We start from the raw sequence: 20,012 nt of genomic DNA, 5'->3' as shown, positions 1-20,012 counted from the left end.
TTATTCGCCACCGAACGAGATTATCCGTTTCACAGGGCTTTGATAGCAAGCTGCGTTCAACAAAAGAACGTTATAATCGTTTTAGCAAAGATGCCTAAGGTGGAATTTGCTTAGAACGCTGTTAATTTGCAAGAGGTCGTGAAGACTCTCATTATCTTTTTTCGGGAGGATGTTTCACATTTTACGTTTTAATGCCGCGTTTTAACTTTGTTCGATAATGTGCTTAAAATGAGGGCCGTTTCGATGGGGAGGTTCGTTTCTTATTTAATGGCTTATTTCAAGGCGCCGTTTTCCATTACAACTGCAACAGTTTTATTCGGACTTAAATTAACAAAGTTCGCAGCTTGAATAATTGTCAACTTTAAAATAATTTTAAATCTAATACCACTTATTAAAACTGCTTGAAATAAAAACTGTCTTATACAGGGTATCTGGAAAATAGCGGATTCGGGAGTCCCAAAAGATAATAAAATAACTCTTTATGATGTAGATTACGAAAAAACCGTAATTTTATTAAAGTAAAATTGGCAACACTGCACGCACCTAACGATGGTGATTGAAATCCACCTTTTATTTTTTTTATGATAATAACAAAAAAGAAATAATAAGACAATTATAAATTGTAAACAAAAACAAAACCAACAGCGTTTTCCAAATTATAGTTATCGGAAGTATGATGTCATTTTACAATTTTGTCGAATAAATGTCACTTAAATGTTAAAAAGTACCATAACTGAACTCCTGGTTTATAAATACGCTATTGAGTTTTTTCGACTTTTTGATTTCTCAGTTTTTCAACTGTGTAGATGTATCAATTTTTCAATATTTTAATTTTGAACTTTTTGAATTTTTCCTTTCTTCAAATTTTCGATTTCACGATTTTTTTTTTAATGATTCCCATTTCTCGACTATTTTTCGATTTTTTTTAAATTCTAGGTTTTTCGATTTCTCGAGTCTTCAGTTCCATATTTCAATTTTCCAATTTTCCGAATTTTTAAATTTTCGATTTTCCAATTTTTCTTTTTTAAAATTCTTCGATTTTTCAATTATTAACTTTTCTTCTCGGATTTCGACTCCTCGATTTCTCGATGTCTCAGTTTTTGAATTTTTCGATGTATCGATTTTTCGGTTATCCGATTTTTCAGTTTTTAAATTTTAGATTTTCGAAATTTTATTTTCTGATAATTCAATCTCTCGATTTTTTGATTTTTCACTTCTTCAGTATTCTATTTTTCAAATTTTGACGTTGCTAAATTTTTAGTTTTCCGGTTTCTCAATTAATCTATTTTTGATTTTCCCATCTCTCGACTTCTCAATGTTTCAATTTTTCAGTTCTTCAATTCTTCGATTTTTCGACTTTGCTTCTTTGGTTTTTCGTTTTCTCAATTTTCCAATTTTTTAATTTCTCAATTTTTGGATATTTCTTTCAGTTTTGGGATTATTAAATATTTCGATTTTTCAATTTTTCAAATTCTGACGTTTCTAAATTTTCAGTTTTCCGATTTCTGAAGTAATCTTTCTTTTATTGTCCCATTTGTAGACTTTCCAAATTTTCGATTTTTCACTTCAATTCTTCAATTATTTGATTTTTCAATTTTTCGGTTTTTTAAGTTTACGTTTTTTCGACTTTGTATTTTTGGTTTTTCGATTGCTCAATTTCTTAATTTTTTGGATATTTCTTTTTGGGATTTTTCAATAGTTTCACTTTTCGACTTTTCGATTTTTGGACTTCTGGATTTTTTACTTTTTGGATTTTCAATTTTTCATTAAACTTTAGATTTTTCAATTTTTCGACTGTTTTGTTTCTTCGATTTCTCAATTTTTTTATTTTTCAATTATTTATTTTTTTTTAAATTCTAGGTTTTTCGACTTCTCGAGTCTTCAGTTTCATATTTCAATTTTCCAATTTTTCAAATTTTTAAATTTTCGATTTTCCAATTTTTCTTTTTTAAAATTCTTCGATTTTTGAATGATTAACCTTTCTTCTCGGCTTTCGACTCCTCGATTTCTCGACGTCTCAGTTTTTGAATTTTTCGATGTTTGTTATTTGATTTTTCAGTTTTTAAATTTTAGATTTTCGAATTTTTATTTTTTGAGTTTTTGATGTTCGGATTTCTCGATTTTTCAATTTTGGGATATTTTAATTCTTCAAGTTTTAAATTTTAAATTTTTCAATCTCGATTTTTTGACTCTTCACTTCTTCAGTATTTCTATTTTTCAAATTTTGACGTTGCTAAATTTTCAGTTTTCCGATTTCTCAATTAATCTATTTTTGATTTTCCCATCTCTCGACTTCTTAAAGTTTCGATTTTTCAATTCTTCAATTCATCGATTTTTCGACTTTACCTTTTTGGTTTTTCGCTTTCTCAATTTTCCAATTTTTTAATTTCTCAATTTTGGGATATTTCTTTCAGTTTTCGGATTTTTCAATATTTCGATTCTTCGATTTTTCAATTTTTTTATTGTTCAAGTTCCTGGTTTATCAATGTTTCAATTATTAACTTTTATTCTCGGTTTTCGACTCCTCGATTTCTCGATCCTCTGGTCTCCCTTTTTGAATTTTGGAAGTTTCGATTTTTCAGTTTTTAAATTTTAGATTTTAGAATTTTTATTTTTTGATTTTTTGATGTTTGGATTTCTCTCGATTTTTTGATTTTTTAATTCTTTACTATCTCTATTTATAAAATTTTGACGTTGCTAAATTGCCAGTTTTCTGATTTCTTAGTTAATGTATTTTTGATTTTCCCATCCCTCGACTTCTCAGTTTCGATTTTTCGGTTCTTCAATTCTTCGATTTTTCGATTTCTCAATTTTTGGATATTTCTTTCAGTTTTGGGATTTTTCAACATTTCGATTATTCGACTTTTCGGTTTTTCGATTTTTTATTTTTTGGATTTTTAGTTTTCCGTTTTTTAAACTTTAAATTTTTCAGTTTTTCGACTGTTTTATATGTCGCTTTCCCACTTTTTCAACCTTTCGATATTTCAGTTTTTCAATTTTTAAAATTCTAAATTTTTCGATTCCTCGAGTCTTCAGTTCTATATTTCAATTTTCCAATTTTCCGAATTATTAAATTTTCGATTTTGCAATTTTTCTTTTTTAAAATTTTTCGATTTTTCAATTTTTTGATTTCTCGATTTATCGAATTCAGATGTTTCGATGTTTTGATTGTTCAATTTCCCGATTTATCAATTTTCCACTTATTAACTTTTCTTCTCGGCTTTCGACTCCTCGATTTCTCAATCCTCTGGTTTTTGTTTTCTCGATGTCTCAGTTTTTGAATTTTTCGATATTTCGATTTTTCAGTTATCCGATTTTTCAGTTTAAAATTTTAGATTTTTCGATCTCTCGACTTTTTGATTTTTCAGTTCTTCAGTATTTCTATTTTTCAAATTTTGACGTTGCTAAATTTTCAGATTTCGATTTCTCAATTAATCTGTTTTTTCTCGACTTCTCAAAGTTTCGATTTTTCAGTTCTTCAATTCTTCGATTTTTCGACTTTGCTTTTTTGGTTTTTCGATTTCTCAATTTTCCGATTTTTTTAATTTTTCAATTTTTGGAAATTTCTTTCAGTTTTGGGATTTTTCAATATTTCAATTCTTAGACTTTTCGATTTTTCGATTTTTTATTTTTTGTATTTTCAGTTTTCCGTTTTTTAAATTTTAGATTTTTCACTTTTTCAACCTTTCGATATTTTAATTTAATTTTCCAATTTTTAAAATTCTATTTTTTTTGATTTCTTGATTTTTCAGTTCTTCTATAACTATTTTAATTTTTCAGTTTTCCGAATTTTTAAATTTTCGATTTTTCAATTTTTTGAGATCTCGCTTTATCGAGATTCAGATGTTTCAAAGTTTTGATTTATCAATTTTTTTCATTTTTAACTTTTCGATTTTGGCCTATTTATATTTCGAAACATCGAAAAATTGGAAAAACGAAAAAACGAAAAATCGAAAATCTGAAAAGTCGAAAAACCAAGAAATATAAAAGTTGAGAAGTCGAAAAATTGAAATATAGAGAAATTGCAATTTTTGGTTTATCGAATTCATCGAAAAATCAGTAAATTGAACAATTGAAAAATGAAAATATGGAAATCTCGATAAAATGAAGGTACTGAAAAAAACACAAAAAATTAAGAAAGGAGAAAATTTAAAGTTTAAAAAATCGAAAAACTGAAACATAAAAAAAAACAAAAATTGAAAAATCAGAAAATCAAAAAATTAAAAAATTGAAAAATCAGAAAAACGGGAAATTGAAAAATCGAAGAATTCAATTAATAAAATAAAATTAAAATCAGGAAATCGAAAAAGGGAAAATTTTGAAAATAGAAAAAAATCGAGACCTGATAAATAAAAAAACAAGGAATCAAAAAACTGAAAAATCCCAAAACTGAAATTTCGAAAAAATTGAAACATCGATAGTCGAAAACTGGAAAAATGAAAAATCGAAAAGCCAAATGTCGAAAAATAGATAAATCGAGAAATCTAAAAATTAAAAAAACATGAATGAACTGAAAATTGATAAATCGGTAAATCGAAAAAAATTAAATTGAAAAAACAAAAAATTTTAAAGTCGTAACATTAAAAAATTGGTCTAAAGAGTTTAGACAGTACTTCCCTCGCTGTCGGAAACTTGACGACTGCATGCCTATTGTGTTTTTTTTCTCATTACATTTTTGTAGTGGGAATTTAAAAAAAAATTGCGATGACGTCATCAACATTTTTGCAAGGACACGTATATCAGTTGGGATAGATGTAGTGTAATACTAAGAATAAAATTATTATATTCTCAAATTTTCGGGAAAATGAATTGGATCGTTTGAATATTGATTTGTAATAATCAATAAAATAACGAAACAATTTACTCACGTATACCTATGTATCAGAGGCAACTGAAAATCGTGTATGTATAAACATTGTTAATTTAAGATGACAGGCGTAACAGCATACGTGAGAGCCAAACACAGAAACTGTAAACAAAACGACCTTCGGTTTTATTGCTTCGACTTCCGCTTATTATATAAAACATTGGGTTTTATTTTAATTCTTGACGGTGAAATTCACAATGGGTTGATTATAAACATGTCTATTTCACATTCGCGGAATCAAGTGAACGCATAAAACAAATGCAGGTCTGTAATGTTAAAGTCGATGTAAATAAGCGTGCTACCCTTATGTTTCAACCGAGTTTTTCCTTTAACAAATTTTGTGTCTACCAAATTGGGTTGCTTGGGGTGTAATACTAATAATAAGTGTTGCCTTTAATTTAATCAATAAAATAAATTGACTTCATTAATTTTTTTGAACCACCTCTTAAGAAAATCTAAAAAATATGAATGGAATGATAAATCACAAGTACAAACTCATCATATTTTTTGCATTTTAGATAGGATTTATTCAGCAAAATTTAAGGGTGACGTCATCAATTTTTTTAGGAGGGATGAACAAATACATTTTGAACAAAAGTTTACCATGCTTATAATAACTTTAAAATATTCCCAAGATTTCAAAGCATTCGGTTTTGTAATTCCTGATTAAATCGATAAAATAAATTCACGCCTTCATTAATTTTTTTGAGTCACCCTGCATATGCAAATCCAAAAATATGAATGGAATGATAAATCACAAGTACAGACTCATCATATTTTGTACATTTTAGATACGATTTATTCGGAAAACTTTTGAGCTGACGTCATCAGTTTTTTGTAGAAGATAACCAAATATATTTTGACTAAAAATTTATTATGCTCTTTATAACCTTAAAACATCTGCAAGATTTCAAAGCATTCGGTTTTGTAGTTCCTGATTAAATCAATAAAATAAATTTACGCATTCATTAATTTTTTTGATCACTCTGTATATGCAAATCCAAAAAATATGAATGGAGTGATAAATGACAAGTACAGGCTCATCATATTTTGTACATTTTAGATATGATTTATTCGGCAAACTTTCGAGCTGACGTCATCAAGTTTTTGGAGGGGATAAGCAAATATATTTTGACTAAACATTTATTATGCTCTTTATGACCTTAAAACATCTGCAAGATTTCAGAGCATTCGGTTTTGTAGTTCCTGATTAAATCAATAAAATATATTTACGCATTCATTAATTTTTTTGAGTCACCCTGTATATGCAAATCCAAAAAATATTAATGGAGTGATAGTTCACAAGTACAGACTCATCATATTTTGTACATTTTAGATATGATTTATTCCACAAACTTTTGAGCTGACGTCATCAAGTTTTTGGAGGGGATAAGCAAATATTTTTTGACTAAAGATTTATGATGCTCTTTATAGCCTTAAAACATCTGCAACATTTCAAAGCATTCTGGTTAGCAGATTAAAAATTAAATTTCAAAATGTTGTTTTATAATTTTGATTTTTTTTCCAAAAATCTGGACGTTTCGGGTGAAAAGTCGATTCAGAGTTGTAAACTACATGTGTAGGACTATGTTATTTTATACAATTGAAAACCCATTTACTATGTACAATTTTGAAGTGACGTCATCGCTTTAGTGGTGGGGATGATTCGACAAATTTTGGTTAGCGTTTTACCATCTACATGATATTCTTAATATAAGTACAAAATTTCACAACAATCGGTCGAGTACTTTCGGAGATTATCTGTCTAATAAAAATCCGTGACAACAGACGGACAGACGGACAGACGGACGGACAGACGGACAGACGGACAGACGGACAGACGGACAGACGGACAGACGGACAGACGGACAGACAGACGGAAATGGGAGACCTATTTCTTCGTCTTCTAGGGGTCATGAAAGATCGAGAAAACGTAAAAGTAGAGAGTCGGCCGACGGACTCGATTACAATACTTCCTTTGCTTACGCTCGGGAAGTAAAAATCGAAAAATGGTTAAAGTGCAGAGAATAAAAAACCGGAACCAAAAATTGCAAATCGAAAATTGGGAGAAGTGGAAAATTCAAGATTCGAAAAATTAAAAAATCGAGTAATTGGAAAATCTCAAAACTGAAATGTCTAAAAATTTGGAAATCGAAAAATTGAAAAATTGAAACACCGAAAAATCGAAAATCCAAAAAATAAAAAAAACAAGAAATCGAAAAGTCGAGAAGTCGAAACAATCAAAATAGAGAAATCGTAATTCGATAAACCAGAACCTCGAAAAATTAAAAAATGGGGAAATTGAACAATTGAAAAATCGAAACATCGAAATCTCGATAAATCAAGATATTGAAAATCAGAAAATCTAAAAATTAAAAAACCGAAAAACTGAAACATCAGAAAAAACGGGAAATCAAAAAATCGAAAAATTGAATCAATAAATCAAATTAAAATCACGAAATCGAAACATCAAAGAATCGTAAAATCTAAAAATTGAAAAATCAAAAAATGTAAAATTTAGTAAATAGAAAAATATCGAAAACTGAAATGTCGAAAAATAGATAAATCGAGAAATCGAAAAATTGAAAAATTTGAACATTGAGAAACTGAAACAAAAAGAACTGAAAACTGAGAAATCGGTAAATCGAAAAAAATGAAATTGAAGAAACAAAAAAATTTATAAAATCGTAAGATCGAAAAATCGAAAAAGACATCGAAAAATTGGAAAACCAAAAAATTAAAAACAAATTGGAAAATCGAAAATTTAAAAACTCCAAAAATTGAAAATTTTAAATATAATAATAATAATAAATAGAATTTATTTGCCAACAGACAATGATAATGTCTATAGAACAACTGAAATCTCGAGAAATCGTAAAACCTAAAATTTTAAAAATTGAAAACTTGAATTATCCAAAAGTTGAAAAATTGGGAAATCGAAGTATAAAACAGTCGAAAAATTGAGAAATCGAAAGTTAAAAAACAAAAAATTAAAAATCCGAAAAGTAAAAAGTCGAGAAATCGAAAAATCGAGAACTCAAAGGATCGAAAAGTCGAAATACTAAAAAGTCCCAAAATTGAAATATCGAAAAACTGAAAAATCACAAAATTGAAAATTAGTCTTATCTTAGCAAGTACTAGACCCGCAAAAAATTAAAAGCTGAACAATTAAAAATTGAGAACCCGTGAAATTGTTGATCGAAAAATTGCAAAATTTGAAAATTGAAACAATTTAGTATAAATTAAATTATATTAAAAAAAATGTAATCCTAGATTGTATTATTCATTTATCAATATAAATTCCAACTTCCCTTCTTCAGAGCCAATAAGCCTGAATGAACAAAACGGAATAGGGGTGGGTGGGCGGTGACATTTTTTACTTTTTTTTAAATTTTGGATTCTACAACTTGTAGTATGTAACTGTAAAACATCTATCATTTATCAATATAGAATCCAACTTCCGTTCTTCAGAGCCAATAAGAATGAATGATCAAAACGGAATAGGGGTGGGTGGGTGGGGCCGCTTTTTAATTTGTTTTAAATCTTACATTTTACAGCTTGTCAAAATAATCAGTGAAATAGAGAAAAGAATTGGGCTGGACTGAGTTTAGTTTTTTTCTAAAGAGTCTTAAAAGAAGCAGTAGCCCCGCCCACCTATCCCCTCATAATTTCAATGACTGCTTTTAACATTGTGAAGTCTTATCTTAGCAAGTACTACTAGCCCCGCCCATCCACCCGCTATTTTTTAGAAGATATCTCATTTGCCAAAGTCAGTCTGATCTTGACAGCTACTAGCCCCGCCCACCCACCCTCTCTCCCTCCACAAGCCAGAAATTTTGATCATCTTCTCTAGTGTTTGGTTGTTTATGCTTTAATGAGTTTTTCTTTTGTTGGTTTTGTTTTTGTTTACAATTTATAAACTTCTTATTAATTTTTTTTTTGGTTTATCTATTAATGAAAAATAACAGCTTATTTTATTAACAATAATGCACAACGATTAATGGATACTGGTTGTTATCAAATTTCGTTTTTTTTTCGTAATCTACACCATAAAGAATTTTTTTATTTTTTTTTTCGACGTAAATGGTCGATTTTCCTTTGTTCTTCAATTAACCTTTGTTAAATTAAGACTCGAGAATATTAAATTTTTTAACAAGTTTTCATTACCGTTATGAAACAAAGCGTAACGAATTGTGTACAATTATGAGTAACAGCGACAATAAACTGAATTAAAGCCAATAAAATTTTTGTTAAATTTTATATCAATTTCGTGGAAACACTGTCGTACTAATTCCGATTTGTTAAAGTTTTCTCCGAATTTTATTTATGCCGCAAATTCTTAAATCATTAATGGTTCAACCTGCATTTTGCTCAACTGAGTGCATTTTACAATCAATACTGATCACGTCCGAACTAAAAACTTCCTCCATAAAATCCACTGCGGCTCTTTTCCTCCACCAACTGCAACACCCTTTTAAATAAGAATTCCCAACAAAGTCCGCACTGCAGTCCGATGCACATAAACACCTAATTATCTTCCAAGTTAGCGCCTGCATTTCCCCACACACAATCCCTAATAAAGTTTGATTAGTTCCCTACGAACTCCGCAACTTTACTCCGTTAACCTTAACTCTGAGTTACAATTGCTTTGTTCTCATCGAGCCGATCGTCAACTCCAGTTAATAATTTAAACAGATTACACCGATTGCCATTCGATTACGGCCGAAGAATAAATTAACGCAACCAGTTTAATTAAAACCCAGCGAATCCACGAAGACCTTACCTTAATCATGGCTTTCAACAAGTTGTATCTCTGGAAGATGTTGTGGACGCTCTTGCTGTCGTTATACTTGCCCATGAGGGTGACGAGGGCCTTTTTTGCAGTGTCGTACGACTCGTCCAACCGGACCCTCACTGCCCGGAGTCTCTCATTAGTTTCGATGACCTCCTCCTTCGTCTGACCGCTAGCGGTTCCCTCATCCTTGACGTCCTGGACGATCCTTCGAACGCTCTGGGTGAACTTGCCCACCAAGTTTGTCGAGCCTGAAACGGGATCGTTTAGGACAAGTGTCATAAATCGGCTTAATATTACGGACAAACAGTGATTAATGAGCCCGTGTAGGCAATGATGTTAATTGCGATTATTATTTATGGTGGCGTAATTGCCGAGACCGCAAACTAGCCGAGCGGCGTTTTTAACGAGGCGGTGACAAACTTGGCTAATCAGTAAAGGAGGATTTTGGGCTAAAAAAAATTGGTCTAAAGAGTTTAGACAGTACTTCCCTCGCTGTCGGAAACTTCACGACTGCATGCCTATTGTGTTTTTTTCTCATTACATTTTTGTAGTGGGAATTTAAAAAAAATTGCGATGACGTCATCAACATTTTTGCAAGGACACGTATATCAGTTGGGATAGATGTAGTGTAATACTAAGAACAAAATTATTGTATTCCCAAATTTTCGGGAAAATGAATTGGGTCGTTTTGAATATTGATTTTTTATAATCAATAAAATAACGAAACAATTTACTCACGTATACGGCAACTGAAAATCGTTTATGTTTAAACATTCTTAATTTAAGATGACAAGCGTAACAGCATACGTGCATGAGAGTCAAACAGAGAAACTGTAAACAAAACGACCATCGGTTTTATTGCTTCGACTTCCGCTTATTATATAAAACATTGGGTTTTATTTTAATTCTTGACGGTGAAATTCACAATTGGTTGATTATAAACATGTCTATTTCACATTCGCGGAACCAAGTGAGCGCATAAAACAAATGCAGGTCTGTAATGTTAAAGTCGATGTAAATAAGCGTGCTACCCTTATGTTTCAACCGAGTTTTTCCTTTAACAAATTTTGTGTCTACCAAATTGGGTTGGTTGGGGTGTAATACTAATAATAAGTGTTGCCTTTAATTTAATCAATAAAATAAATTGACTTCATTAATTTTTTTGAACCACCTCTTAAGAAAATCTAAAAAATTGGTCTAAAGAGTTTAGACAGTACTTCCCTCGCTGTCGGAAACTTGACGACTGCATGCCTATTGTGTTTTTTTTCTCATTACATTTTTGTAGTGGGAATTTAAAAAAAAATTGCGATGACGTCATCAACATTTTTGCAAGGACACGTATATCAGTTGGGATAGATGTAGTGTAATACTAAGAATAAAATTATTATATTCTCAAATTTTCGGGAAAATGAATTGGGTCGTTTGAATATTGATTTGTAATAATCAATAAAATAACGAAACAATTTACTCACGTATACCTACGTATCAGAGGCAACTGAAAATCGTGTATGTATAAACATTGTTAATTTAAGATGACAGGCGTAACAGCATACGTGAGAGCCAAACACAGAAACTGTAAACAAAACGACCGTCGGTTTTATTGCTTCGACTTCCGCTTATTATATAAAACATTGGGTTTTATTTTAATTCTTGACGGTGAAATTCACAATTGGTTGATTATAAACATGTCTATTTCACATTCGCGGAACCAAATGAACGAATAAAACAAATGCAGGTCTGTAATGTTAAAGTCGATGTAAATAAGCGATGCTACCCTTATGTTTCAACCGAGTTTTTCCTTTAACAAATTTTGTGTCTACCAAATTGGGTTGGTTGGGGTGTAATACTAATAATAAGTGTTGCCTTTAATTTAATCAATAAAATAAATTGACTTCATTAATTTTTTTGAACCACCTCTTAAGAAAATCTAAAAAATATGAATGGAATGATAAATCACAAGTACAAACTCATCATATTTTTTGCATTTTAGATAGGATTTATTCAGCAAAATTTAAGGGTGACGTCATCAATTTTTTTAGGAGGGATGAACAAATACATTTTGAACAAAAGTTTACCATGCTTAAAATAACTTTAAAATATTCCCAAGATTTCAAAGCATTCGGTTTTGTAATTCCTGATTAAATCGATAAAATAAATTCACGCCTTCATTAATTTTTTTGAGTCACCCTGCATATGCAAATCCAAAAATATGAATGGAATGATAAATCACAAGTACAGACTCATCATATTTTGTACATTTTAGATACGATTTATTCGGCAAACTTTTGAGCTGACGTCATCAGTTTTTTGTAGAAGATAACCAAATATATTTTGACTAAAAATTTATTATGCTCTTTATAACCTTAAAATATCTGCAAGATTTCAAAGCATTCGGTTTTGTAGTTCCTGATTAAATCAATAAAATAAATTTACGCATTCATTAATTTTTTTGAGTCACCCTGTATATGCAAATCGAAAAAATTTGAATGGAATGATAAATCACAAGAAGAGACTCACCATATTTTGTACATTTTAGATAGGATTTATTCAGCAAAATTTTGTGGTGACGTCATAAATTTTTTAGGGGGGACGACCAAATACGTTTTGATCAAAAATTTACCATGCTTATGATAATTTTAAAATATCTTCAAGATTTCGAAGCATTCGGTTTTGTAGTTCCTGAGTAAATCAGTAAAATAAATTTACGCTTTCATTTATTTTCTTGAATCACCCTGTATATGCAAATCCAAAAAATATGAATGGAGTGATAGATCACAAGTACAGACTGATCATATTTTGTACATTTTAGATATGATTTATTCGGCAAATTTTCGAGCTGACGTCATCAAGTTTTTGGAGGGGATAAGCAAATATATTTTGACTAAACATTTATTCTGCTCTTTATAACCTTTAAACATCTGCAAGATGTCAGAGCATTCCGTTTTGTAGTTCCTGATTAAATCAATAAAATATATTTACGCATTCATTAATTTTTTTGAGTCACTCTATATATGCAAACCAAAAAATATGAATGGAGTGATAAATGACAAGTACAGATTCATCATATTTTGTACATTTTAGATATGATTTATTCGGCAAACTTTCGAGCTGACGTCATCAAGTTTTTGGAGGGGATAAGCAAATATATTTTGACTAAACATTTATTATGCTCTTTATGACCTTAAAACATCTGCAAGATTTCAGAGCATTCGGTTTTGTAGTTCCTGATTAAATCAATAAAATATATTTACGCATTCATTAATTTTTTTGAGTCACCCTGTATATGCAAATCCAAAAAATATGAATGGAGTGATAGACCACAAGTACAGACTCATCATATTTTGTACATTTTAGATATGATTTATTCCACAAACTTTTGAGCTGACGTCATCAAGTTTTTGGAGGGGATAAGCAAATATTTTTTGACTAAAGATTTATGATGCTCTTTATAGCCTTAAAACATCTGCAACATTTCAAAGCATTCTGTTTAGCAGATTAAAAATTAAATTTCAAAATGTTGTTTTATAATTTTGATTTTTTTTCCAAAAATCTGGACGTTTCGGGTGAAAAGTCGATTCAGAGTTGTAAACTACATGTGTAGGACTATGTTATTTTATACAATTGAAAACCCATTTACTATGTACAATTTTGAAGTGACGTCATCGCATTAGTGGTGGGGATGATTAGACAAATTTTGGTTAGCGTTTTACCATCTACATGATATTCTTAATATAAGTACAAAATTTCGCAACAATCGGTCGAGTACTTTCGGAGATTATCTGTCTAATAAAAATCCGGGACGGCAGACGGACAGACGGACGGACAGACGGACGGACAGACGGACAGACGGACAGAGAGACGGAAATAGGAGACCTATTTCTTCGTCTTCTAGAGGTCATGAAAGATCGAGAAAACGTAAAAGTAGAGAGTCGGCCGACGGACTCGATTACAATACTTCCTTTGCTTACGCTCGGGAAGTAAAAAGCCAAAATAGCCAGAATTTTCCAAAGTCTGTCGTTTTATGTTTGTGGGCGAGCAAGAGCATTATTTCCCCAACTGCATTAAACCTTGCAAAACTTTCTGAGAGGAGTCTTTCAGGAAACGTTCTTTCTTCTGCTGGCTGTTAATGACAGCTCATTAGTTTCGAATGTCAAATAGTTGCTCTGATAGTTATTGTTGTATCGGCTGCGGCTTAATAATTTATTTTCTTTGATTTATGTTCGAGTGGATTTCTGCCGGAACTAATCCGTTCACGAATATGGTGTTTTTGCAATTGAGTGAGGAGCTTAAATTACATGGTTAGTTTATTCACAAATCACGATTTTTTCCTTTTAATCAAACATCGTATCTTGTGTTTGCGCTGTTATAATAGAATTAGGCCACTTTAGATGGGTTTTGGAGGCCGCGAGTGCAGCTTATAAAACGGTCTACCAAGGATGTTACGACAATAAAAGGATGTGGTAATTTTGTTCCATCAGTCAAGTTCAGTGGCCATGAATTATCAAAACTGGTTAAAATTTAACGATTGTTTGTTTTTGAGTTTAAGTTTATTAAGAGGTGTTGTTGGGTTAAAAGGGAAGGCGAAATGTGTTTGAAGTTTGCATTGGAACGGGGCTAATAATCGTTGATGATTTTTTGTTTTTGTTTTTTGACCGTTTCTCCAGGAGTACCAACTGGACTTCTTTCCATTCGGCAGGAATTTATCCTTTCCTTGATGCATGATTCATTGTCCCTAGTATTTTTGTATCTGGAGTTACTCCGTCTGGACTGGGAATTTTTTTATTCTTGAAGTTATCAGCCGCCGTGTTCAACTCCTTGATGAGGAATTCTTCAGCTTGCGCTTCTGTCAGTTCCACTTGTGTTTTTTCCGAAAGTCTACCCACCAGGAACAATTTTTGGGCGAGTTAAAAATTAAAAAACTGAAAAATTGGGAAATCGAAAAGTCAAAAAAGCAAAGTCGAAAAATAACAAATTTAAAAAATCGAAAAATTAAAAAATCAAAAACCTGAACAATCGAAAAATTGAAGAACTGAAAAACTGAAATAATCTAAAATTAAAAACATTGAAAAATTACAATATCGTAAAATAGAAAAATGGAGAAATCGAAACATTAAAAAATCGAAAAACTAAGAAATCAACAAATCGAGCAGCCGAAACTCGAAAACTAAAAAATTAGAAAATTGAAAAATCGAAACTTAGAATAAGTAATTCAAAAACATGAGACATAACACATCGAGAAACCGAAAAATCAAAAGATCTAGAAATCGAGGAGTCGACAAGTCGAGAAGTCGAAACGTCAGAAAGTAGAAAAATTGAGAAACCGAAATAGGTCAAAATCAAAAATCGAAAAGTTAAAAATGGAAAATCGAAAAGTTAAAAATGGACAAATTGATAAATCGAGAAATTGAACAACCAAAACATCGAAATTTCGATAAATTGAGATCTCAAGACATTGAAAAATCGAAAATTATAAATTCGGAAAAATGAAAAATGGAAGTATAGAAGAACTGGAAACTCGAGAAATTGAAAAATCGAAAAATTTTAAAAAGGAAAAATTTGGAAAATCTAAAAATTTTAAAATACGGAAAATTGAAAAATTGAAATATATAGAAGAACTGAAAACTCGAGAAATCGAAAAACCCAGAATTTTAAAAATTGCAAAGTTAAAATATCGAAAAATTGAAAAATCTAAAGTTTAACGGAAAACTGAAAGTCTAGAATTGAGAAATCAAAAAATTCAGGTGTCCAAAAATTCCAAAGTCGAAAAATCGAAATATTGAGAAATCCCAAAACTGAAAGAAATATCCAAAAAATTGCAAAATTAAAAAATTGGAAAAGTGAAAAATCGAAAAACTAAAAAAGCAAAAAAACTGAAAAATCGAAAAATTGAAAAATTGAAAAAATCAAGTCGACAAATGGGAAAATAAAAAAAAGGTTAGTTCAGAAATCGGAAAACTGAAAATTTAGAAACGTCAAAATTTGAAAAATTGAAAAATCGAAATATTTAAAAATCGTAAAATTGAAGAGGACCAAAATTCAGAAATCGTATCATTGAAACATGGGAAAATTGAGAAATCGACACATAAAAAATCGAGAAATCGAAAATTTGAAGAATGGAATAATTGAAAAAACCCAAAATTGAAATATTGAAAAATTTAGACATCTACAGTTGAAAAATCGCAAATTCGAAAAGTCAAAAAATTGAAAAATCTAAGAAAAATTGAAAATTCGAAAAGCTGAAAAATCCCAAAACAGAAACTTCGTTTTAACGTTAAAATATTGAATTGAAAAATTGAAAAATCGTAAACAGAAAAATTGAAAAAACGAAGAATTGAAAACCTGAAAAAATTCAAAGCTGGATAATCGGAAAATCGAGAAATCGAGAAGTCAAGAATTTGAAAGATTGGAAAGTCAAGAAATCGAAAAAGTGAAAAACCTCTACACTGAAATTTTTTATTTTAAAATGTGAATTTTTGAGATTGTTTCTGATCACTAATGTTTGTAGGAATTAAACAACCTGAATCTACTTTGACAGGGAGATCTCGAAAATTATTACAATAAAAACTAAGTAACCTTGCTGACCGTTATCGTAAATGTTTTACGACATCAAATTAATTGAAAAAATTGGTCTAAAATTGTTTCAACAGAACTTCCCTCGCTCCTGAAGTAGAATGAAACATAAAAAATAAACACAATCAGATTTAGGAATTTAATTCGTTACTATGGAAATTTGCAGCTTAACACCTTTTAAATTTAACAAGATTTTACAAGAATAATAGAGGCAAAATCAGTCTTATCTTAGCAAGTACTAGCCCCGCCCACCCGCCCCTCTGTATTCAGAGGTTATGTTATTTGCCAAAGTAAGTCTTATCTTAGCAAGTACTGGCCCCGCCCACCCGCCCTCTTTTTTCTCAAAAGATATGTCATTTGACAAAATAAATCTTATCTTGGCAAGTACTAGCCCCGCCCACCCGCCCTCTATTTTCTTAAAAGATGTGTCATTTAGCATACCACTGCTTGCTTATAAATGACTCTGTATGAAAAAGTTAAACTTAGCCCCGCCCACCCACCCGTTCCTTTTTTTTCAGAAATAAGAAATGCATTTTTTGTAGCAAATGGTATAACAAAAAAAATACGGTTAGGGTTCTTGTTTCTATTTTTAACAACCCAGGTTCTATTAGTTTCTTGTCACTTTATAGAAAAACCTATAATAACTCCGCCCACTTACCCCGCCTTCATTTCAGTGATTCATTGTCTCTAAATGAAAGATGGATTTTATACTCATGAACAGAAATACAATTAAAAAGTTTAGTTAAAGTGAGAATAGGGCTGGTGGGTGGGGCTAGTACCTGCTAAGATAAGAGTGATTTTGGCAAATAACACCGTCTAAAATATGGAGGGCTGGTGGACGTTACTATCACTTGTAAAACTGAACAATATTTACAGTAGTCACTGGAATGAAGAGGGGGTGGGTGGGTGGGGCTACTGCTTGCTTATAAAACTCTCGGTAAGGAAAGGTTAAACTTAGCCCCGCCTAACAGCCCCAGCTCTATTCGTTTCTTGCCACTTTACAGAAGAACATATAATAACTCCGCCCACTTATTCCGCCTTTGTTAAGATAAGACTGATTTTGGCAAATGACATAATCCTCTAAGAAAATAGGGGCTGGGTGGGCGGGGCTAGTACTTTTATTAAGATAAAACTGATTTTGGCAGATGCCATACCTTCTAAGAAAATAGAGGGCGGGTGGGTGGGGCTAATCCATGCTAAGATAAGACTGATTTTGGCAAATAACACCTCCTAAAACATGGAGGGCTTGTGGACGTTACTATCACTTGTAAGACTGAACAATATTTAGAGTAGTCACTGGAATGAAGAGGGGGTGGGTGGGCGGGGCTACTGCCTAATTACAAAAGTCTCTGTAAGAAAGGGTTAAACTTAGCCCCGCCCACCCACCCGTTCTTTTTTTTCTTCTGAAATAAGAAATGCATTTTTGTAGCAAATAGTGTAATAAAATAAATAGGATTAGTGTTTTTTTACTCTTTTACTCTTTTTAACAGCCCAAGCTCTATTCGTTTCTTGTCACTTTACAGAAGAACATATAATAACTCCGCCCACTTATTCCGCCTTTGCTAAGATAAGACAGATTTTGGAAAATGACATAATCCTCTGAGAAAATAGGGGGTGGGTGGGCGGGGCTACTACTTTTATTAAGATAAAAATGATTTTGGCAGATGCCATATCTTCTAAGAAAATAGAGGGGGGGATAAGACCGATTTTGGCAAATGACAAAGCCTCTAAGAAAAGAGAGGGCGGGTGGGCGGGACTAGTACCTGCTAAAATAAGATCAATTTGGCAAATGACATACCTTCTAGCAAAAGAGGGGGTGGCTAGGTGGGGCAAGTACCTCTTAAGAAATGATAAATCACAAGTAAAAACTCATCATATTTTGCACATTTTGGTAGAACGTCATCAATTTCTTGGAGGGAATCAACAGATATATTTGTTTGACTTGTCTCGGTCTAACCTGACTTAACAGTAAATGAGATTTTTTTTCTGACCTGACCTGATCTAACCTGACTTAACTTGGTCTTCTTCGTTAATTAATTCTATTTGATTTGTCTTGGTCCCACCTGACTTAACATGATTTAAATGACATGATCTGACCTAACCTGATTTGAGCTGAGCTGATCTGGCCTGACCTGACCTGACCTGACCTGACTTGTTTTGACCAAATCTAACTTAATCTGACCTGATCGAACCTTACTGACTTAGTCAGATCTGAATTAATCTGACATGACCTAACCTGACTCACTTTAGTCGTCAGGTCTTCATAATTTTTTTTCGATCCACAGAATACGAGAATGCAGGATTCCAGTTTCTGTCTATCGATCGGTTCGTCATGTAATGTTCGTCTGGCGTCTGTCTATTATTGATGATTTTATAAAAGAGGTGATTTTAAGGGTAGTCTAAGAATATCGCGAAAATGTATATCAATGTTTCACAAAAAAAATCACTCTGTTTTAATTGCCTCGTAATTCCGCAATTACAATCTATAACCCCACCAAGTTTGAAACTGTCTTAATTACCAAATAAATATAGTTGATAAAATATGTACATATAGCCTCACATGCTACGCTAGAAACAATGACTTCATAGAGTTTTCCGAGCTGCGTTTTTTTGAATCCTTGGAATGCGACGTCTTTTAATCTTAATAGCCTATTTATAAAAGCACTCCCTACATTATCTCACACCAATACTTCGGTTTTCCTCATGACTCATGAAATTCTTACTTAAACACATGCACTTACTCAGTAATTAATCCCGCACTCAACGAAATCAGTCTCACTCGCTGAATTATTTAACCATCTGCACATCCCACGTAACCCCTAAGTAGCCAAATGCAAGTATTCCAATAATTAGAAATTTCTGAAGAATGTTTCACGGCTCCACCTTGAATGCTAACCCGGCCCCTTCGCAAAGCCGGGGGTGGGAAGGCACGCAATCAATGGTATGCCAACCCCTGTACACGTATCCTCCTGTGATTACGGAGCACGGCTAAATGATGATCCGAGAAATTCTTGTCCAACAAAACTTACTTCCCGGACTGCAAATATTTACTTTGGCGTGTTCCTCCGATTGAGGGCGGGTTTTTAATTCAAGACCGATTCGCAAAAAAGTACAGTAATACCGTTGCATTATTTTCCATTCAAGGGGCTTGAAAAATGACACTTTTACGCCGCACTATTAGCATCTTTATCTACTCCGGTCCGGATTCTTTCACGTCGGGCGAATTGTTTTCGCATTTCCTCTCGTCCTCGTTCTCTCCGTTATTAATTTATCACAGTTTAATATGCTCGTGGCAGTTTATCACTTGTTGCTTCTGATTTATGCTAGTTTTTCGACATAGTTTTCCCATGATAATATTGTGGAGGACACCCATGAATGTACCAAGTTACTAGTATTGTTCGGTGGCGGTTATTTATGGCTCGGTGCTTTCATGTAAACTTGTATGCGCTGTGTAGATAATAAACTACAAGCAACAATTACACAAGTTTTAATTAAAAAATGGGTGTACGAGGAAAGTTAGTTTAGTTAAATGCTTTAACTAATTTGGTTAGGTGTGTGTAGTTTCACGAAGTGAAAATGGATACATCTACAAAGTGCGAAAGAAGTCGGCGAGGAACGAAAGCGACACTGAAGTGTTGTTTAGTTTAGGTTTTCATCCACGTTGGGAGTGTTTGCTAATTTGGTTAATTCGTTTCATAACTTAATAAGTTAATTTCTCGTTACACCTAGGCTACTTGTTCACTTGGGTGAGGGATATTTACGTTTTACTAACAAATTTAT

At 31.8% G+C, this 20,012-nt stretch overlaps 1 protein-coding gene across 1 annotated transcript in view; it reads right to left on the bottom strand.

Moving 5' to 3' along the window:
- Positions 1-20,012, bottom strand: part of LOC135128710 (uncharacterized) — a 263,420-nt gene that overhangs the window by 51,398 nt on the left and 192,010 nt on the right. The window contains exon 3 of the mRNA XM_064055742.1: positions 9,651-9,910. Coding sequence (XP_063911812.1) covers positions 9,651-9,910 — 260 coding nt within the window. The remainder of the gene's footprint in view (positions 1-9,650; positions 9,911-20,012) is intronic.

This window comes from Zophobas morio, unplaced genomic scaffold (assembly GCF_036711695.1).
Source record: "Zophobas morio isolate AGI-343-1 ecotype UQ-CSIRO unplaced genomic scaffold, CSIRO_AGI_Zmor_V1 ptg000014l, whole genome shotgun sequence".
NCBI lineage: Eukaryota > Metazoa > Arthropoda > Insecta > Coleoptera > Tenebrionidae > Zophobas > Zophobas morio.
This window is presented reverse-complemented; position numbering and strand designations above follow the sequence as displayed.